We start from the raw sequence: 24,404 nt of genomic DNA on the forward strand, positions 1-24,404 counted from the left end.
TTTATGTGTCTTGTGTGACTGTTTATGTGTCTTGTGTGACTATTTATGTGTCTTATGTGACTATTTATGTGTCTTGTGTGACTATTTATGTGTCTTTTGTGATTGTTTATGTGTCTTGTGTGACTATTTATGTGTCTTTTGTGATTGTTTATGTGTCTTGTGTGACTATTTATGTGTCTTTTGTGATTGTTTTTATGTTTTGTATGACTGTCTTATTTAAATATTTGTATTTTTGTGTATGTCATTATGGTTTTTTTAAGACAGTTTATGTGTCTTATGTTTTGTCCTGTGTTACTGTCTCATGTAAATGTCCATGTTTATGTCTTAGATGACTGTTGGTGTGTCTTGTGTGACTGTTATTGTGTCTAGTGTTATTGTCAGTATGTCTTGTGTAACTATCAATGTGTAATGTGACCATTAATGTCTCTTTTGTGACAGTTAATGTGTCTTGTGTGACTGTCATTTGTATTTTGTGACTATTAATGTGTCTTTTGTGACTTTTTAAGTGTCCTTTGTGATAATCTATGTGTCTTTTGTAAATATCAATGTATCTTTGTGACTATTTATGTGTCTTTAATGAATGTCAATATATTTTGTGTGTCTATTTATTTGTCTTGTAAGACTATTAATGTGTCTTCTGTGGTTGCCACTAAGTCTTTTGTGACAATCAATTTGTCTTCTGTGATTGCCAATGTGTCTTGTGTGTCTTTTAATGTGTCTTGTGTGACAATTTATGGGTCTTTCGTGATTGTCAATAAATCTTTTGTGACTATTAATGTATCTTACGTATCTGTCAATAATTTGATTTATTGACAATGTGACTGGTCCGTGGTGTTATAGTTATAATCGTCAGATTTCTTCATAAAGGAGGATGGTAATCAATTGATTGTTACAGCTGATCAAATTCTATAAATACTAGAGAGTAGTGTATGGTCTGGTGTTAGTTTCTAAAAGGTATATAAATATACACTCGGGGACCAATAAGTGTGTTATCTGTATTTGATTTACATATATTTTACAATTTGTATTTGAATATTAATTAGTCTGCTGAATTTATGACAATTTAGAATTGACATATAAATGATGGAAAGTGTATAGGTGAAAATATATATTTTCCAAAACTGAGTATCCATAATTTATATAAAATTATCAGTGCATTCAAGGTGCGGTGTATTCTTGTACTTTTTCAGAAGTCTCGGTGTAAATCTTTCTTTAGTTCATGTTTTGCCCTAGTTTTATTGGATTTTAGATTGGATGATGATTATGTTGATATTTGATTATTTTTTTTTAGCGGAACATGATTTGATTATTTACGAACAACGGAATATGTAAAGTTACCATTTAACATTGACCCAACAACAGACTTTTGGACAAAATGTATACAAAATATCAGTTTAAAATGCTGTTGATTTAAATGTGGTTTATGTGACAATGATGAATATCTGAATATTCTGACAAATACTGAACTAACAGCCCGGACATAAATAAGCCAATATCAATAAGTATCAGTTTGGTCCTTATAGATATATAGATATAAATACATATATTGGGCTGTTTAGTATAAGGAAAGTCTGACGCCATTATATAACACAGTATTACCCACCCTCCATGTAGTGCTGGAGACCAAGTACAAAATATTTTCAGCGATACATTCAGTGATGAGACAGTATATTATACAATATGGATATTTCCATGGCCAGTTCTGAAATGATGGGAAGGAAGGAATGAAAGAAAGGAGAAAGGAAGCTGGGAGGGGGGGGGGGAAGAAAGACATGTATCACATGTTGCATGATGTTTCTGTAGTCAGTCAGTCCAGTAAACACAACATCCAGTCAGCACAGCATCCAGTCAACACAACATCCAGTCAACAAAACATCCAGTCAACACAAACATCCAGTCAACACAACATCCAGTCAACACAAACATCCAGTCAACACAAACATCCAGACAACACATCATCTAGTTAACAAAACAACCAGTCAACACAACATCCAGTCAACACAGCATCCAGTCAACACAACATCCAGTAAACACAACATCCAGTCAACACAACATCCAACACAACATCCAGTCAACACAACATCCAGTCAACACAAACATCCAGTCAACACAAACATCCAGTCAACACAACAGCCAGTCAACTCAACATCCAGACAACAAAACATCCAGTCAACACAAAATCCAGTCAACACATCATCCAGTTAACAAACCATCCAGTCAACACAACATCCAGTCAAAACAACATCCAGTCAACACAACATCTAGTCAACACAACATCCAGTCAGCACAGCATCCAGTCAACACAACATCCAACACAAAATCCAGACAACACAACATCCAGTCAACACAAACATCCAGACAACACAACATCCAGTCAACACAAACATCCAGACAACACAACATCTAGTCAACACAACATCCAGTCAGCACAGCATCCAGTCAACACAAACATCCAGACAACACATCATCTAGTTAACAAAACAACCAGTCAACACAAAATCCAGTCAACACATCATCCAGTTAACAAAACATCCAGTCAACACAACATCTAGTCAACACAACATCTAGTCAACACAACATCCAGTCAACACAACATCTAGTCAACACAACATCCAGTCAGCACAGCATCCAGTCAACACAACATCCAACACAAAATCCAGACAACACAACATCCAGTCAACACAAACATCCAGACAACAAAACATCCAGTCAACACAGCATCCAGTCAACACAACATCCAGTAAACACAACATCCAACACAACATCCAGTCAACACAACATCCAGTCAACAAAACATTCAGTCAACACAACATCCAGTCAAAACAACATCCAACACAACATCCAGACAACACAACATCCAGTCCACACAACATCCAGTCAACTCAACATCCAACACAACATCCAGTCATTAAAAAAAAATCCAGTCAACACAACATCCAGTCAACAAAACATCCAACACAACATCCAGTCAACACAACATCCAGTCAACACAACATCCAGACAACACAACATCCAGTCAACACAACATCCAACACAAAATCCAGACAACACAGCATCCAGTCAACACAACATCCAGTCAACAAAACATCCAGTCAACACAACATCCAGTCAACACAAACATCCAGACAACACATCATCTAGTTAACAAAACAACCAGTCAACACAACATCCAGTCAACACAACATCCAGACAACACATCATCCAGTTAACAAAACATCCAGTCAACACAACATCCAGTCAACACAACATCCAGTCAACACAACATCTAGTCAACACAACATCCAGTCAGCACAGCATCCAGTCAACACAACATCCAACACAACATCCAGACAACACAACATCCAGTCAACACAAACATCCAGACAACAAAACATCCAGTCAACACAACATCCAGTCAAAACAACATCCAGTAAACACAACATCCAGTCAACACAACATCCAACAAAACATCCAGTCAACACAACATCCAGTCAAGACAACATCCAACACAACATCCAGACAACACAACATCCAGTCAACACAACATCCAGTCAACTCAACATCCAACACAACATCCAGTCATTAAAAAAAAATCCAGTCAACACAACAACCAGTCAACAAAACATCCAGACAACACAACATCCAGTCAACACAACATCCAACACAAAATCCAGACAACACAGCATCCAGTCAACACAACATCCAGTCAACACAACATCTAGTCAACTCAACATCCAGTCAGCACAGCATCCAGTCAACACAACATCCAACACAACATCCAACACAACATCCAGACAACACAACATCCAGTCAACATAACATCCGGACAACAAAAACAACATGATTGACAATCATGCACAATACATTCACAAACACAACACACCCTCACAGGTAAACAAAAGTCACGGGATGTTGTAAATACTACAAAACAGACTACAATATATTAAATGTTGATGTAACTCCTATGAATCATAAATATGTTTTCACATTAACAAGGTGCTACATATCTTATAGTATATGTACAACATGTGGTATAAAAAATAAAAAGAAAGTATTGAAATTTTCTGTTTGTTGTTAATTAAACCAGAATTCCTTCAATCAAGTACTAATAGTGAGTGACACATTAACTATCCCTCCAAGTGCTTATCACAACTACGGCCATGATGGTAAAACCCTGTCTGCCATTTCAAGTCGTGACTTAAATAGTTTTACAACAGTTTCTCTCATTGAGTGGTCTGTAAGCTTCTAGAACGTTTGTGCTTTCATAAAACTACTGCTGATTGGCTTGTTGTGAATAAAAAACCAATTACTGAAATCCTAACATGAGTTATTTCGAAAGCACACAAGTTATTGACCTTAGACCACATATTCAGTTTTTCAATGTCACAATATGGCTGACACAGGTGAAAGCCAAAGCCTTCACCAAGTTCCAATGAACTTTTTTAACTCTGATTCAACATTAATGATTTTGAAAGGTTGGGTGAAAATACACTTATGATACAAAACTTTAATACAGGAATACTAGAGAAACAGAGGCAGACAATGAAGAGACATTGTGATATCTTAGGCCAGATCTTTCACATGTAAATCTTGTTTCTAAGCTAAACTTAAATATAGATAGTGACAGTTGATTTATTAAAGCTATTTTAAGGATAACTTAATGAAGTTGCCTGTGAAGGAGACAATTGATTTAATGTCGCTACCAGTCTATTGGAATTAAGTTTGACCTGTCCCCTGACTACCAGTCTATTGGAATTAAGTTTGACCTGTCCCCTGACTACCAGTCTATTGGAATTAAGTTTGACCTGTCCCCTGACTACCACTACCAGTCTATTGGAATTAAGTTTGACCTGTCCCCTGACTACCAGTCTATTGGAATTAAGTTTGACCTGTCCCCTGACTACCAGTCTATTGGAATTAAGTTTGACCTGTCCCCTGACTACCACTACCAGTCTATTGGAATTAAGTTTGACCTGTCCATTGACTACCACTACCAGTCTATTGGAATTAAGTTTGACCTGTCCCCTGACTACCACTACCAGTCTATTGGAATTAAGTTTGACCTGTCCCCTGACTACCAGTCTATTGGAATTAAGTTTGACCTGTCCCCTGACTACCAGTCTATTGGAATTAAGTTTGACCTGTCCCCTGACTACCACTACCAGTCTATTGGAATTAAGTTTGACCTGTCCCCTGACTACCAGTCTATTGGAATTAAGTTTGACCTGTCCCCTGATTACCAGTCTATTGGAATTAAGTTTGACCTGTCCCCTGACTACCAGTCTATTGGAATTAAGTTTGACCTGTCCCCTGACTACCACTACCAGTCTATTGGAATTAAGTTTGACCTGTCCCCTGACTACTACCAGTCTATTGGAATTAAGTTTGACCTGTCCCCTGACTACCAGTCTATTGGAATTAAGTTTGACCTGTCCCCTGACTACCAGTCTATTGGAATTAAGTTTGACCTGTCCCCTGACTACCAGTCTATTGGAATTAAGTTTGACCTGTCCCCTGACTACCACTACCAGTCTATTGGAATTAAGTTTGACCTGTCCCCTGACTACCAGTCTATTGGAATTAAGTTTGACCTGTCCCCTGACTATTAAGTTTGACCTTGAATTAAGTTGACTACCACTACCAGTCCTGTGACCCCCTGACTACCCAGTCTATTGGAATTAAGTTTGACCTGTCCCCTGACTACCAGTCTATTGGAATTAAGTTTTACCTGTCCCCTGACTACCACTACCAGTCTATTAGAATTAAGTTTGACCTGTCCACTGACTACCAGTCTATTGGAATTAAGTTTGACCTGTCCCCTGACTACCAGTCTATTGGAATTAAGTTTGACCTGTCCCCTGACTACCAGTCTATTGGAATTAAGTTTGACCTGTCCCCTGACTACCACTACCAGTCTATTGGAATTAAGTTTGACCTGTCCCCTGACTACCAGTCTATTGGAATTAAGTTTGACCTGTCCCCTGACTACCACTACCAGTCTATTGGAATTAAGTTTGACCTGTCCCCTGACTACCAGTCTATTGGAATTAAGTTTGACCTGTCCCCTGACTACCAGTCTACCAGTCTATTGGAATTAAGTTTGACCTGTCCCCTGACTACCAGTCTATTGGAATTAAGTTTGACCTGTCCCCTGACTACCAGTCTATTGGAATTAAGTTTGACCTGTCCCCTGACTACCAGTCTATTGGAATTAGGTTTGACCTGTCCCCTGCCTACCACTACCAGTCTACTGGAATTAAGTTTGACCTGTCCCCTGACTACCAGTCTATTGGAATTAAGTTTGACCTGTCCCCTGACTACCACTACCAGTCTATTGGAATTAAGTTTGACCTGTCCCCTGACTACCACTACCAGTCTATTGGAATTAAGTTTGACCTGTCCCCTGACTACCAGTCTATTGGAATTAAGTTTGACCTGTCCCCTGACTACCACTACCAGTCTATTGGAATTAAGTTTGACCTGTCCCCTGACTACCACTACCAGTCTATTGGAATTAAGTTTGACCTGTCCCCTGACTACCAGTCTATTGGAATTAAGTTTGACCTGTCCCCTGACTACCACTACCAGTCTATTGGAATTAAGTTTGACCTGTCCCCTGACTACCGCTACCAGTCTATTGGAATTAAGTTTGACCTGTCCCCTGACTACCAGTCTATTGGAATTAAGTTTGACCTGTCCCCTGACTACCAGTCTATTGGAATTAAGTTTGACCTGTCCCCTGACTACCAGTCTATTGGAATTAAGTTTGACCTGTCCCCTGACTACCAGTCTATTGGAATTAAGTTTGACCTGTCCCCTGACTACCAGTCTATTGGAATTAAGTTTGACCTGTCCCCTGACTACCAGTCTATTGGAATTAAGTTTGACCTGTCCCCTGACTACCACTACCAGTCTATTGGAATTAAGTTTGACCTGTCCCCTGACTACCACTACCAGTCTATTGGAATTAATTAACGTGTCCCGTTCCCCTGACTACCACTACCAGTCTATTGGAATTAAGTTTGACCTGTCCCCTGACTACCAGTCTATTGGAATTAAGTTTGACCTGTCCCCTGACTACCAGTCTATTGGAATTAAGTTTGACCTGTCCCCTGACTACCAGTCTATTGGAATTAAGTTTGACCTGTCCCCTGACTACCAGTCTATTGGAATCTATTGGAAAAGTTTGACCTGTCCCCTGTCTGTCCCTGACTGACTACCAGTCTATTGGAATTAAGTTTGACCTGTCCCCTGATTACCAGTCTATTGGAATTAAGTTTGACCTGTCCCCTGAATACCAGTCTATTGGAATTAAGTTTGACCTGTTCCCTGACTACCACTACCAGTCTATTGGAATTAAGTTTGACCTGTCCCCTGACTACCAGTCTATTGGAATTAAGTTTGACCTGTCCCCTGACTACCAGTCTATTGGAATTAAGTTTGACCTGTCCCCTGACTACCAGTCTATTGGAATTAAGTTTGACCTGTCCCCTGACTACCAGTCTATTGGAATTAAGTTTGACCTGTCCCTGACTGACTACCAGTCTATTGGAATTAAGTTTGACCTGTCCCCTGACTACCAGTCTATTGGAATTAAGTTTGACCTGTCTGACTACTACCCTGACCTGACTACCAGTCTATTGGAATTAAGTTTGACCTGTCCCCTGACTACCAGTCTATTGGAATTAAGTTTGACCTGTCCCCTGACTACCACTACCAGTCTATTGGAATTAAGTTTGACCTGTCCCCTGACTACCAGTCTACCAGTCTGGAATTAAGTTTGACCTGTCCCCTGACTACCAGTCTATTGGAATTAAGTTTGACCTGTCCCCTGAAACCTGTCCCTGACTACCAGTCTATTGGAATTATGTTTGACCTGTCCCCTGACTACCACTACCAGTCTATTGGAATTAAGTTTGACCTGTCCCCTGACTACCAGTCTATTGGAATTAAGTTTGACCTGTCCCCTGACTACCAGTCTATTGGAATTAAGTTTGACCTGTCCCCTGACTACCAGTCTATTGGAATTAAGTTTGACCTGTCCCCTGACTACCAGTCTATTGGAATTAAGTTTGACCTGTCCCCTGACTACCAGTCTATTGGAATTAAGTTTGACCTGTCCCCTGACTACCAGTCTGACCTGTCCCCTGACTACCAGTCTATTGGAATTAAGTTTGACCTGTCCCCTGACTACCAGTCTATTGGAATTAAGTTTGACCTGTCCACTGACTACCAGTCTATTGGAATTAAGTTTGACCTGTCCCCTGACTACCAGTCTATTGGAATTAAGTTTGACCTGTCCCCTGACTACCAGTCTATTGGAATTAAGTTTGACCTGTCCCCTGACTACCAGTCTATTGGAATTAAGTTTGACCTGTCCACTGACTACCAGTCTATTGGAATTAAGTTTGACCTGTCCCCTGACTACCAGTCTATTGGAATTAAGTTTGACCTGTCCACTGACTACCAGTCTATTGGAATTAAGTTTGACCTGTCCCCTGACTACCAGTCTATTGGAATTAAGTTTGACCTGTCCCCTGACTACCAGTCTATTGGAATTAAGTTTGACCTGTCCCCTGACTACTACCAGTCTACCAGTCTATTGGAATTAGTTTGACCTGAATTAAGTTTGACCTGTCCCCTGACTACCAGTCTATTGGAATTAAGTTTGACCTGTCCCCTGACTACCAGTCTATTGGAATTAAGTTTGACCTGTCCCCTGACTACCACTACCAGTCTATTGGAATTAAGTTTGACCTGTCCCCTGACTACCACTACCAGTCTATTGGAATTAAGTTTGACCTGTCCCCTGACTACCAGTCTATTGGAATTAAGTTTGACCTGTCCCCTGACTACCACTACCAGTCTATTGGAATTAAGTTTGACCTGTCCCCTGACTACCAGTCTATTGGAATTAAGTTTGACCTGTCCCCTGACTACCAGTCTATTGGAATTAAGTTTGACCTGTCCAAATGAAATTTGCCAATAATTTTTTCTCTAAATGAAAATTGTATATTTTACCTGTTGTACCTTTATTACACCTGTATAGGTGAAGTAGAGACACCTGTATAGGTAAAGTAGAGACAACTGTAAAGGTAAAGTAGAGACAACTGTATAGGTAAAGTAGAGACAACTGTATAGGTAAAGTAGAGACACTTGTATAGGTGAAGTAGAGATGTTAATTAGAATTTGTCAACAAACTGATGTTTCAAAATTATCAGACTTAAAATAAACCATGCATATTGCAATTAATTTCATCAATTCATTCAGGAGTGATGTCTTAATGCTATAGAAACTAGTACAGTACTTGGTGAGTTAAGATATCATAATGTCTGACTCCTCAGTATGTCAGTACTTTGATTGTATACTAGTTCAGATGATGTACCTGTAACCAGACTAGAAATATTGTTCGATGAATTTCCAATGTTTGTCCTCATTAGCAGAATATGAACACTTTGTTCTATGGTTGTTGAATTACTGATAGTTGTATCTTGACAAAGTCACAAGGACAAAACAGAGTGGCCAATCAGAAACCAGCTCATTATTCTCATATTTTTGGGTCAGAGGTTACTGTGGTCATTATAATGTGAGAAGAATGATTGTGACATAGCACAGATGAACTGTTTCTATGATCTCATAGTCTCATTACATTAAGTACAGAGTTCAATACTGCATGATTTGACTAGTGTATGGCTAGTAGAACCTTGTTTTTATACTATCTTACAAATTTTGTAAAACTTCTTTTTTTCTTTATTTTCTGTTTCCAGATTTTGACCCTAATGCCACAACTCCGCTGTCTGATGTTCTCAACAACTCTGCAGTATCTGCTGTTATTGGTGAGATAGAGAAGGCAACCATCCACAAAAACATCAAGGTAAGGTCCAAATCAACAGTATGATACTGCCCAAAATTCTGATACCACTCCAAAGTCTGACACCACTCCAAAGTCTGACACCACTCCAAAATCTGACACTATTCCAAAGTCTGACACCACTCCAAAACCACTTCAAACTTTGACACCACTCCAAAACCACACCAAAATCTTACACTATTCCAAAGTCTGACACCACTCCAAAACCACTCCAAAATCTGACACTACGCCAAAACCACTCCAAAATCTGACACTATTCCGAAGTCTGACACCACTCCAAAACCACTCTAAAATCTGACACTATTCCAAAGTCTGACACCACTCCAAAACCACACCAAAATCTGACACTATTCCAAAGTCTGACACCACTCCAAAACCACTCCAAAATCTGACACCACTCCAAAACCACTCCAAAATCTGACACTATTCCGAAGTCTGACACCACTCCAAAACCACTCTAAAATCTGACACTATTCCAAAGTCTGACACCACTCCAAAACCACACCAAAATCTGACACTATTCCAAAGTCTGACACCACTCCAAAACCACTCCAAAATCTGACACCACTCCAAAACCACTCCAAAATCTGACACTATTCCGAAGTCTGACACCACTCCAAAACCACTCTAAAATCTGACACTATTCCAAAGTCTGACACCACTCCAAAACCACACCAAAATCTGACACTATTCCAAAGTCTGACACCACTCCAAAACCACTCCAAAATCTGACACTATTCCAAAGTCTTGACACCACTTCAAAATCTGACCAACTCCAAACTTTACCCAATGCCACACTCCACACTGACCAAAATCAAAATGTGTTCTGTCATTGAACCAAGGCTTACTTTAATACCTTACCTGATCCACCCCTACACTTTACCCAACGTTCATCATAGCAACACGCCCCAAACCTTGGCCCCCTACCCATAAGTCATTCCCAGATACGTTCTAATTTCAAACCTAAGCTCAACCACTAAACTCTGCTGATTCAAAACTTCATCATAACCCAAGAGCATGTACTGCAGCGAAACTCTGCTCAATCAATTTCAATTCTGCGAAATCTTTATTTTCACAAACCATCAATCATTAGAGGAGATAAAATCATTTATTCTCTCTTGCATCAAACTTGTATTACACCAAGCAAACTGGCAAACTCACCAAGCATTCAAGGAAATGCCATAATGATCAAGTCTTCTCTGTCATGTTTGTATTACAAAATTTTATGGTTATGAAATTCTTTATTGAATGAATTGTTATCTGATGTAGCATGCTGTCCACTCAACTGTCCAGGATCTGGAGCAGCAGGGAAAGGAATGGGACTATAATGTCAGGTAGGTACACTTCCTGAATACCACAGCCTAGTGTCTGTAAATACCTCCTATATCATACATACCTACACCACAGCCTAGTATCTGTAAATACCTCCTATATTATACATACCTATACCACAGCCTAGTATCTGTAAATACCTCCTATATCGTACATACCTATACCACAGCCTAGTGTCTGTAAATACCTCCTATATTATACATACCTACAACACTAGTCCAACCTACACCACAGCCTAGTATCTGTAAATACCTCCTACATCATACATACCTACAACACAAGTCCAACCTACACCACAGCCTAGTGTCTGTAAACACCTCCTATATCATACATACCTACAACACTAGTCCAACCTACACCACAGCCTAGTGTCTGTAAACACCTCCTATATCATACATACCTATACCACAGCCTAGTGTCTGTAAATACCTCCTATATCATACATACCTATACCACAGCCTAGTATATGTAAATACCTCCTATGTCATACATACCTATACCACAGCCTAGTATTTGTAAATACCTCCTATATCATACATACCTATACCACAGCCTAGTATCTGTAAATACCTCCTATATCATACATACCTATACCACAGCCTTGTATCTGTAAATACCTCCTATATCACATACCTACAACACTAGTCCAACCTACAGCACAGCCTAGTGTCTGTAAACACCTCCTATACCATACATACCTATACCACAGCCTAGTGTCTGTAAATACCTCCTATATCATACATACCTACAACACAAGTCCAACCTACATCACAGCCTAGTGTCTGTAAATACCTCCTATATCATACATACTATACCACAGCCTTGTATCTGTAAATACCTCCTTTATCACATATACCTACAACACTAGTCCAACCTACATCACAGCCTAGTATCAGTAAATACCTCCTACATCATACATACCTACAACACTAGTCCAACCTACACCACAGCCTAGTGTCTGTAAACACCTCCTATATCATACATACCTATACCACAGCCTAGTGTCTGAAAGTACCTCCTATATCATACATACCTACACCACAGCCTAGTATCTGTAAATACCTCCTACATCACTGATATCTACATCACAGGTACACCACTGCCTATGTCATTGTTACTTACAACACTAGTCCCAAATACACAGCAAATCTGTAAATACCTCCTACAGCACAGGTTCAATACTGCATAGATCAATAAAACCTACAACACAGCCTAGTGTCTGTAAATACCTCCTATATCACATACCTATACCACAGCCTAGTGTCTGTAAATACCTCCTATATCATACATACCTATACCACAGCCTAGTATCTGTAAATACCTCCTATATCATACATACCTATACCACAGCCTAGTGTCTGTAAATACCTCCTATATCACATACCTATACCACAGCCTAGTGTCTGTAAATACCTCCTATATCATACATACCTATACCACAGCCTAGTGTCTGTAAATACCTCCTATATCACATACCTACAACACAGCCTAGTGTCTGTAAATACCTCCTATATCATACATACCTACAACACAGCCTAGTGTCTGTAAATACCTCCTATATCATACATACCTATACCACAGCCTAGTATCTGTAAATACCTCCTACAGCACAGGTTCAATACTGCATAGATCAATAAAACCTACAACACAGCCTAGTGTCTGTAAATACCTCCTATATCACATACCTATACCACAGCCTAGTGTCTGTAAATACCTCCTATATCATACATACCTATACCACAGCCTAGTGTCTGTAAATACCTCCTATATCACATACCTACAACACAGCCTAGTGTCTGTAAATACCTCCTATATCATACATACCTACAACACAGCCTAGTGTCTGTAAACACCTCCTATATCATACATACCTATACCACAGCCTAGTATCTGTAAATACCTCCTATATCATACATACCTATACCACAGCCTAGTGTCTGTAAATACCTCCTATATCACATACCTATACCACAGCCTAGTGTCTGTAAATACCTCCTATATCATACATACCTATACCACAGCCTAGTATCTGTAAATACCTCCTACAGCACAGGTTCAATACTGAATAGATCAATAAAACCTACAACACAGCCTAGTGTCTGTAAATACCTCCTATATCACATACCTACAACACAGCCTAGTGTCTGTAAATACCTCCTATATCATACATACCTATACCACAGCCTAGTGTCTGTAAATACCTCCTATATCACATACCTATACCACAGCCTAGTGTCTGTAAATACCTCCTATATCATACATACCTATACCACAGCCTAGTATCTGTAAATACCTCCTACAGCACAGGTTCAATACTGAATAGATCAATAAAACCTACAACACAGCCTAGTGTCTGTAAATACCTCCTATATCACATACCTACAACACTAGTCCTACTTAATTCACAGTCATAGCCTAAATAACAGGTTCATCTTACACGAGAACAGTCAACCTCACTGGTCATGCTGTACAGCTTACATTACAGTTACAGCCTCTACCATATGTACAGCTTACATCAGAGATACAACAGATACAGTCTACATTACAGATACAGCCTACAGCACAGATACATCCTACAACACAGATACATCCTACAGCACAGATACAGCCTACAACACAGATACATCCTACAACACAGATACATCCTACAGCACAGATACAGCCTACATCACTGATACAGCCTACAACACAGATACAGCCTACAGCACAGATACAGCCTACATCACTGATACAGCCTACAACACAGATACAGCCTACAGCACAGATACAGCCTACAACACAGATACATCCTACAGCACAGATACATCCTACAACACAGATACATCCTACAGCACAGATACAGCCTACATCACTGATACAGCCTACAACACAGATACAGCCTACAGCACAGATACAGCCTACAACACAGATACAGCCTACAACACAGATACATCCTACAACACAGGTACAGTCTACAACACAGATACAGCCTACAGCACAGGTACCTCCTACAGCACAAATACAGCCTACAGCACAGATACATCCTACAACACAGATACATCCTACAGCACAGATACAGTCTACATCACTGATACAGCCTACAACACAGATACAGCCTACAGCACAGATACAGCCTACAACACAGATACAGCCTACAACACAGATACAGCCTACAGCACAGATACATCCTACAACACAGGTACAGTCTACAACACAGATACATCCTACATCACAAAAATACAGCCTACAGCACAGATACAGTCTACAGCACAGGTACAGCCTACAGCACAGATACATCCTACAACACAGATACATCCTACAGCACAGGTACAGCCTACAGCACAGATACAGCCTACACCACTGATACAGCCTACAGCACAGATACATCCTACTGCACAGATACATCCTACAGCACAGGTACAGTCTACAACACAGATACAGCCTACATCACTGATACATCCTACATCACTGATACAGCCTGCAACACAGATACAGCCTACAGCACAGGTACAGCCTACAGCACAGATACATCCTACTGCACAGATACAGCCTACAGCACAGGTACAGCCTACAACACAGATACATCCTACAGCACAAGTACAGCCTACAACACAGATACATCCTTCAACACAGATACAGCCTACAACATAGACACATCCTACATCACTGATACAGCCTACAACACAGATACAGCCTACAACACAGGTACAGCCTACAGCACTGAAAAAGCCAACAACACTTTCAGGAGTATCACTGCCTCCTTTCACTCAAGATAAATCTGGTTATTTTTCATTTTTCACAGTTACCGTGAAGGTATCAACCCTGAGGTCAACATGAGGATTATCAATGCTGTCATGTCACAGTACCCTAACATGGTACTGTCGGGGGTCGTCAGTAAGTATATATGTCAAAGGACCCTAACATAGTACTGTCAGGGGTCGTCAGTAAGTATATATGTCACAGTACCCTAACATGGTACTGTCTGGGGTCGTCAGTAAGTATATATGTCACAATACATTAACATAGTCTGTCTGGGGTCATCAGTAAGTATACATGTCACAATACATTAACATAGTCTGTCTGGGGTCGTCAGTAAGTATACATGTCACATTACCCTAACATAGTACTGTCGGGGGTCGTCAGTAAGTATACATGTCACATTACCCTAACATAGTCTGTCGAGGGTCGTCAGTAAGTATATATGTCACAGTACCCTAACATGGTACTGTCGGGGTAGTCAGTAAGTATACATGTCACATTACCCTAACATGGTACTGTTGGGGTCGTCATTAAGTATATATGTCACACTACCCTAACATAGTACTGTCGGGGGTTGTCAGTAAGTATATAAGTCACAGTTCCCTAACATGGTACTGTCGGGGGCCGTCATGAAGTATATCTGTCACAGTACCCTAACATGGCACTATCGTGGGTTGTCAGTAAGTATATATGTCACAGTGCCCTAACATGGTACTGTCAGGGGTCGTCAGTACATATATACATGTCACAGTACCTTAACATGGTACTGTCAGGGGTAGTCAGTAAGTATACATGTCACAGTACCCTAACATGGTACTGTCGGGGTAGTCAGTAAGTATACATGTCACATTACCCTAACATGGTACTGTCAGGGGTTGTCATTAAGTATATATGTCACACTACCCTAACATAGTACTGTCGGGGGTCGTCAGTAAGTATACATGTTACATTGCCCTAACATGGTACTGTCGAGGGTCGTCATTAAGTATATATGTCACAGTACCCTAACATAGTACTGTCGGGGGTCGTCAGTAAGTATATATGTCACAGTACCCTAACATGGTACTGTCAGGGGTAGTCAGTAAGTATACATGTCACAGTGCCCTAACATGGTACTGTCAGGGGTAGTCAGTAAGTATACATGTCACAGTACCCTAACATGGTACTGTCAGGGGTAGTCAGTAAGTATATATGTCACAGTACCCTAACATGGTATTGTTGGGGGCAGTCATGAAGTATATCTGTCACAGTACCCTAACATTGCACTATCGTGGGTTGTTAGTAAGTATATATGTCACAGTGCCCTAACATGGTACTGTCGGGGGTCGTCAGTAAGTATATATGTCACAGTACCCTAACATGGTACTGTCGGGGATCGTCAGTAAGTATATCTGTCACAATACCCTAACATAGTACTGTCGGGGTCGTCAGTAAGTATATATGTCACATTACCCTAACAAAGTACTGTCGGGGATCGTCAGTAAGTATATATGTCACAGTACCCTAACATAGTAGGGAAGGTGGAATGAACATAGAGAGGGTAACGGGGGAGGACAGGATTGGGGGATAGGAGGGTTTGCTGTGAGAGGTTGATTAATGAACTGAAAGGATAGATATGAATGAGGTGAGAGGAAGACAAGAAATAAATGATACTACGATATAATTATGTAATTTAAAAGTTTTTTAGTGAGTATACTTTGGTGAGATGAAACAATGTCACAGAATATACAGGTAAAAGTAATAAACACCAGACATAAAGGTTCGAACAATTAATTATGGTCATTGAAGGTTAAATAGAGGTGAGATAAAAATAGAATAGCAATAGAACAACAGAATTATTAAGGTTAAAGGTGACCTTTGAGAGACAAAAATGAAACTAGTTAAATCCACCTGCTATCTATAATTCTACAGAGGCTTGTAGGAGTTATTTTATGACGAGAAAAACAAGGGCCAAACGGATTCAGACCAATCGGGTGGAGGAGGCAAGAAAGAAACAACGAAAACGACAAAGAATGACAAACGTATGTAACAAAATTTTACAACAGTAAATGACAAATCTATGTAACAAAATTTTACAACAGTAAATGACAAATGTATGTAGCAAAATTTTACAACAGTAAATGACAAATCTATGTAACAAAATTTTACAACAGTAAATGACAAATGTATGTAGCAAAATTTTACAACAGTAAATGACAAATCTATGTAACAAAATTTTACAACAGTAAATGACAAATCTATGTAACAAAATTTTACAACAGCAAATGACAAATGTATGTAGCAAAATTTTACAACAGCAAATGACAAATGTATGTAGCAAAATTTTACAACAGCAAATGACAAATGTATGTAGCAAAATTTTACAACAGTAAATGACAAATCTATGTAACAAAATTTACAACAGTAAATGGCAAATGTATGTAGCAAAATTTTACAACAGTAAATGGCATGTGTATGTCAGGAAGTGATTCAATGACATTGAATGACAGGTGACTCTCAAAAGCTTTCATGAGTGAACCAGAAAACATCACACATTCTTGTTCTACATGTAATGTAAGCCTAACATATGTTGTCATCATATGTATGTATTAACCAAAACACACATTGTGATGGCTTTGCTTCAGTTACAAATATATTACTATAAATTATATTTTAATGATCTCCAATTGCTTTAATGATGTGAGGTATTGTGTTTACCTAAGATTTAAACACTCTAACAATGTAGACAGATGTCAAAGATTTGACCACACTCACAATGTAGACAGATGTCAGAGATTTAAAACATGAAAAATCCTGAAGTAAATGGAAACATTTAATGATGATTTTGTGCTCTGAAAGTCTGAAAGTGCTTAAATAGGACTGTATAACTGACTGCCGTGACTTTGTTTATGATAAATCATTAAGGTTAAGGGTCAGAGCTTACTCATTTGAAAAATAACTTGTCAAGATTGGAGAATTATTGCTGAGGATAAATAAGGTTTGGTACTTATTGAATAGTCCATTGATAACTCAGTAAGGTTTGGTACTTATTGAATAACCAAGGTTATAGTTATAGCTGAACAAGCTTTAGCTCATGTCCAGTCACCAATGATAATGCAGTGCTTTAAATTTTTCAGAACCGTATCCGTAGACTGACAGCTTTGTCCAGTTTGACAACTGGGATCAGTGAATCCGACCGCTCAAAGCTAGAGGAAGCGCTAAGTACAACAACATTTATCTCCTCTCAGGAATCTGACTCAGACTCAGATGACCGTGCGTGGCCAAAACGTCTTGTAGTTAGAAAACTTGCATGGAGGAGTGATTTTCTTGATCATTGGTTCACAAAACTTGATGCTGACCACCTAAAAAGTGACCGTTGTCTAAGCAGGCGAGAGGCTGAGGAGGAAAGCCGTCGAGTGCCACCTAAGGATGCGCCAGACTGGGCTGTCCAACCTTCTACCTTCACAAAGTAGAGATCAGCTCACTACAGCTAATGACAGACCAGATGGGGCTCTCCAACTCTCCACCCTCACAAAGTAGAGATTAATCTCCTACAGCCAGCACATTGTAATACATTGATATGGACAGCCAAGTGAAACTTTATATGGACCTAAATTGCTCTGTTGTTTTGTGTTTTGTAACCATCGAGGAAAGTTCCTACCTGTGTTATTATAAAAAACCTACATCAAATGGGTTACATTTTACATTTGTGAAACTCAGGAAAAAATTTATATAATTGAATTTACATATGTATAATTATCAATACATGTACTTAACAAATTGATATAAATGCAATTCTGTTGTGACTTTAACGTCTAATTAAACATGTTTGTTTCATCACTGCATTATATCTCAAAAGCAGAAATTTAAGTCCTGGTTCATCTCTCATAAAAAAAATTGTTTATCTTGCATTCAAAAGAAGTGCCTGAGTCCTGAGTCTCTCCAGCAATATGTAGTGTTATAAGACCTAATCCATCTCTCAAGTGATATGTAGTGTTATAAGCTCTAATCCTTCTCTCAAGCAAAAGGCAGTGTTATATGTTCAATTCATCTCTCAGGTAATAGGTAGTTTATAAGCCCTAGTTCATATGTCAGGTAATAGGTAGTGTCATAACTCCTCATCTCTCTCTCAGGTAATAGGTAGTGTCATAACTCCTAGTTCATCTCTTATGACAAAGTTAGTAATAGAAGCCTCATTTCAGTGGAGTTATATGCCCTAGTCCATCTCTCATGCAAAAAACTAGTGTTCTGATTCCTAGTAACTATCTCAAACATTTGCCATCGTAATTTGTCTGTCATGTGTGTATTCATCATTTTACCTCTGGAACAATACAAATAAATCAGACTACAATGATGCCTTGCTTTGACTGTTATGTTTTCACATTTCATACTCCGTCTAGTGTAAAATCATCAATATTTTTGGATGTGTTATTTTCATTGACTTTGTGGGTGCTTCCACTCCTCAGTTTTTTTATGGCCACAAACTGTTAAAAATCATTATAAGTAGACATATTGAGCTCTGTTTATACATGACAATATAGGATTTTAAGTAATATGCAGAATGTCTGAATACTTATAATGATTTAGCTCCGAATGAGTACTGTAGCCTCTAAAACATGATCAGTTTTGTGTAGAATTTCAACATATATGATATTTTTTCTTCAAAAAAGTTTAAATAAATGATGAATATGATTTTAAGCTCACCTGGCCAGAAGGACCAAGTGTGTAAAAGGGATACCACAGGGTCCAGCATCTGTCATGTGTCAACTTTTAACATATAATGCAACTTTTCATGAACAACTTAGCTTTAATCAAAGTCTGATCTGAAGCATACTTGGGGAAAGAGAAACCAATTTTGTTTAAATGGTGGGTCTATGCCCCCCACACCCGCCACCACCACCCTAACCCCCAACTTAAATATACAGGTGAGTGTACAGGCCCTCTGGGCCTCTTGTAAGCGATTGTTCTAACAAATACGTCCACAATGAAGTGCCAGTTTCTAGTTTCACATACTTCTTGCTTGATATGATGTGCTATTTGCATATGCTTACATAATATTGCAGTTATCTACATAGTATGGGAAGGCTGAAAATGTTATATATACATGTATTTGCTGCAACAACAGATGTTTGTGTTTTTATTATGTAAGATGTGTTTTAATGGAGGATTTTGTATTCTGAATATGTTTCTTAATGGGGAATTTGGTATTCTCAGCTTGTGTTTTGATAGAAAATTTTGTATAAGGAGTCTATGTTTTAATGGGCAATTTGGTATTGTCAGTTTGTGTTTTGATAGAAGATTTTGTATAAGGAGTCTGTGTTTGAATGGGCAATTTAGGTATTCTCAGCTTGTGTTTTGATAGAAGCCTGTGTTTTAATGTGTAATTTAAGTATTCTCAGTTTGTCTTAATGGAAAAATTTTAATTTTCAGTCTTTGTTCTATAATTGTGTACTGCCGGTCTGTGTTTTTGATGAAGATTTTGTGATTTAATGGATTTTATATTTTCATTTTGTGTTTTGATAATTGAACTCTCTGTATTTGTTTTATTGAATGGTTTTAAATTTTCAGTGTTTTCATAGATGATTTTGAAATCTTAGTTCTTAATTTAATGGAAGATTTTGTACTCACGATCTGTGTTTTAATGGGGGATTTTGTACTCACCATCTGTGTTTTAATGGGGGATTTTGTACTCACCATCTGTGTTTTAATGGGGGATTTTGTACTTTAAGTCTGCTCTCATGAATAATTTTGTACTCCCAAGTATGTGTTTGGTGGGCGATTTTCTTTACTCTCATTCTTTAATTTAATGAATGAATTTTTTCCCTCAGTCTGTGTTTGAATGATTCAGGTATTAATATTAGATCTTAGGACCAATGAAGTTAGTACTAACTTAGTGATCCTTATCAACCAACAAGCTGTCCACATGATGAGCTAGTTTTTGTAAGAGTGAAAAAGAATAGGGGATCATGGATCACTGCCTGTCCTTTCTTTCCTTTCTTTCATCATTAAAAATGATGTTCCGAAATGGACCAGATGTTGGAAACCCAAACGTTAAATTATGAGAACTTTACTCAGAAATTGAATTCATTTTCGGTTTAGTTCTTAGCCCAGGGGAGATTTGTATACAACAATGCATTGTATACAGGGAGGATGAAGCATAAATGTTGACACTGCATCTACTGACAGGAGTCTCTGCAATGTTCAGCAACTTGTTACTGATAACATTAATTGTATTGTACATTGAGTTGAGTTTCAGTTGTACAAGAAAGAAGCTATGGTGAACCTTGGTTTGATGGGTTCTCTAGTGATTGTTAAGTCCTCATATGAATGTGTTTAGATGTTGTGCAAAAATGTGAATGGCACCTTTCAATAAAACTAGTAGAATTGTTGTAGTTTAAAGTCAAATAGAAACTACATCACTTGGCAGCTTCTGTAACACCATAGAAACGACAGCGGTAATAATATAGGAATCCTGTACTCATCCGGGCCCCAGTCTTTTTTCTGTCCGATCATGATATGATCAGGTGCACCATAGAAGTATTGACTTTTAAACATTTCCGCGTTTTGGTAATCTAAGCATTTCAAAAATGTTGTAATATATATTATAAAAACAACTTATATCTGGTCCTAAATCATTTTAGATATAATTAATTGATATCAGACCTATTTTCTGATATGAAAGTTTTCTATCCGTGGATTAGGACTAAATCTTATTTATCCCTTAGTGTTATATGTTGAAGTGTGTGAAGATTACCTGTATAATTTCCAGTTTGTCTGTACTTCTCATTTGATTGGTGAACTTTTCTAGTTTACTTCTAATCGCGAAGATCCTACGAAATATTTCGCATCACGTATAAACGTGAACACCATGCTAGTTTATCCATAATGATAACTCCCACGCGTGCACACTTAACACACACTACGATATCATCCTGTAACGCTCACCTTTATACACTATCTTTTTCACATTTGCTCACCAGTAGATGTAACGTAAGTCCTTGCTCATTGGCACTAACATCAACATACTGTCCTGTGCACGTGTGCTCACATTTCCAATATATACATTGCTCACGCGCACTCACATCTAGACACCGCCATGCTGACACGCGCTCACATCTATACACCACCCTGCTCACACGCGCTCATATCTAAACCCATCCTGCTCACACGTGCTCACATCTAGGCACTACCCTGCTCACACGCACTCACATTCAGTCACTACCCGGCTCACACGCGCTCACATCTTAACACCGTCCAGTTCACACGCGCTCACATCTTAACACCACCCTGCTTACACGCGATCACATCTAGCCACCACCCTGCTTACACGCGCTTACATCTCGACACCACCCTGCTTACACGCGCTCACATCTAAACACCACCCTGCTTACACGCGCTCACATCTCGACACCACCCTGCTTACACGCGCTCACATCTAAACACCACCCTGCTTACACGCGGTCGCATCTCGACACCACTCTGCTCATGCGCACTCACATCTTAACCCACTCTGCTCAAACTCACACTCAAGTGTTCATAACCACTCGACAGAGATTCTCTTTGTTTCGAAAGTAGATGAGAACCACTTTCTAACAGACGAAATTGACATCTGATTACCTACAGCTTTTCTCAGAAAATTGACGATGTAACGTTAGGAATACTAACAACTATTTTTTTTTACGTAAGTACCTATTGTAACTCATTTTATGCTGACAGGATAAAGAAACGCAATTTCTTTAATTCTAGAATGTCTTGTATTGAATATACATAGCTGTATAAATAGTAAGAGGAATATCAGAGCACCTTTACCAATCCCCTAATAAATGTTGAAAATACGTCATCCGTGACAAAAAATTATCCACATCTGGTATTTCTAAATTAAAAAACAAATTGTTTTGGTTTTTTTTCTATTCAAGCTGGTGTCGATTTCTGACTACCACCAAGACTGATCAATACATTTGCAATCAATAATTATTTTTACAAAAATGTCACCAAATGCCAAATTGATAGAGGACGGTCTCTCGTAATGCTCATGGAAGGTAGCATTCAACAGCACTTCCGAGTTCACAAATCGACCAGAAGTCGGTTAGTTTTACGTCTCAGTGTCACTGGATGGTTTGATGGCAGACCGAGATCCGGACGTCCACGTGCATAGTCGCGATGTTAAGATCGCTTCATTAGGCTTGCCCAAAAGCTTGCGTGACAGTACATTAACGGCACGAATTACCATTGGAAATTGGAACCATCAAATCCACCCAAAGACAGTGATAAGTAGACTGCGAGAAGCTAACACCTTAACGTCGAACACGTCTTATGCACAGACGCTTCCACATGAGAGGTTGGAAGACCATGCTCTTCACGGATAAATCTCGGTTTCTGCTGTTTTGATCAGATGCCCTCCAACGTGTGTACCAGCGTCGAAAAGAACGTCTTGCAGACGCTTGTGTTTAAGAACAGGACATATTTAGGGGTGGATCGGTCATGGTTATTGTTCGGGGAGGAATTCCGCATGGTTTAAAGACGCCTTTGGTGATAATTGATCCTGAAGTCTCATGCTATGTCTTTCGTTATAAGGCACCATTTGACCTTTCAGCATGATAACACTAGGCCATACGTTGCCAGACAGAGGCGTAGCAATAATGTATGCTTGTATGCTTAAACATACACTCGAATTCCATTGAGATATATTTGCCCTACTTTTTTAACCTTACTGCGCCCTTAGACCCCCTTAACCGGGGCTTCGCCCTTGGATCCTCTCTTGAAAGCATACACTCTTAAAAATGTTTTGCTACGCCACTGCCAGAGTTTGTACGGACTTCCTTTCAATCAAGAACATCGTACCTATTGATTGGCCTTCATTCAGTCCCGATTTGTCCCCAGTAAAACACTTGTGGGATGAATTAGACAGAAGAGTTCGGAGTCGAGCAAACTATATCTAGTTACCGTTTGAGAATTGTAGTTTCATGGTTCTCTACAATCTATTGAACCAATAGTAACCTGGAATTAGACAAAGTGTATCATATTCGGCCTGTCAAAATTTCCATCGTAGCTTTACAGATACATAAATTCCCTTCTACAATCTAACTGGTGACAGAAAATATAACACCTTTCCTTGCGAGGTCAAGAAACTTGTCTAACACTCTTAAATAATTTTTATTCGCTGTCAGTGTGGACATTCTGTTGAAGATTTCCGTATTTAACAACTAATCTGTTCGACGCTAAGGAGGAATCCAGATTATAAAAGAGCCAAATTCAAAATATCACCTCACATGGGGTTATTTTGTAATGTATCACATGTTGCCTTGGTGTCTACACAATAAAATAAAACTAATATTTGGAATTCACGCGTTGTCTACACAAGAAAATAAAACTAATATTTGAGAAAGACATATGAATAGTGGCATCTGATACGGGTTAAAGTGCATTGTAGTTTCCTTATAAGTTTTAATGTGTCTACTTCCATCCCCCCCTCTCTCTCTCTCTCTCTCTCTCTCTCTCTCTCTCT

The 24,404-nt window shown here is 39.0% G+C and overlaps 2 protein-coding genes across 2 annotated transcripts; both read left to right on the plus strand.

The window, feature by feature from the left end:
• The first annotated feature begins 9,307 nt into the window (after positions 1-9,307).
• On the plus strand, positions 9,308-14,812 carry LOC132565676 (uncharacterized). Its single transcript, XM_060230372.1, has 4 exons — positions 9,308-9,326; positions 9,747-9,853; positions 11,120-11,184; positions 13,609-14,812. The coding sequence occupies exons 1-4, from the start codon at positions 9,308-9,310 to the stop codon at positions 14,810-14,812; spliced, it is 1,395 nt and encodes a 464-aa protein (XP_060086355.1).
• A 1,416-nt stretch (positions 14,813-16,228) lies between these two features.
• LOC132565632 (uncharacterized) lies at positions 16,229-19,251 on the plus strand. Its single transcript, XM_060230300.1, has 3 exons — positions 16,229-16,251; positions 16,832-16,941; positions 18,037-19,251. Exons 1-3 carry the CDS (start codon positions 16,230-16,232, stop codon positions 18,370-18,372), a joined length of 468 nt encoding a protein of 155 aa, XP_060086283.1. The 5' UTR covers position 16,229; the 3' UTR covers positions 18,373-19,251.
• Positions 19,252-24,404: the final 5,153 nt, after the last annotated feature.

This window comes from Ylistrum balloti, unplaced genomic scaffold (assembly GCF_031769215.1).
Source record: "Ylistrum balloti isolate Yb309-2 unplaced genomic scaffold, AGI_CSIRO_Ybal_v1 Utg369730, whole genome shotgun sequence".
Classification (NCBI taxonomy): domain Eukaryota; kingdom Metazoa; phylum Mollusca; class Bivalvia; order Pectinida; family Pectinidae; genus Ylistrum; species Ylistrum balloti.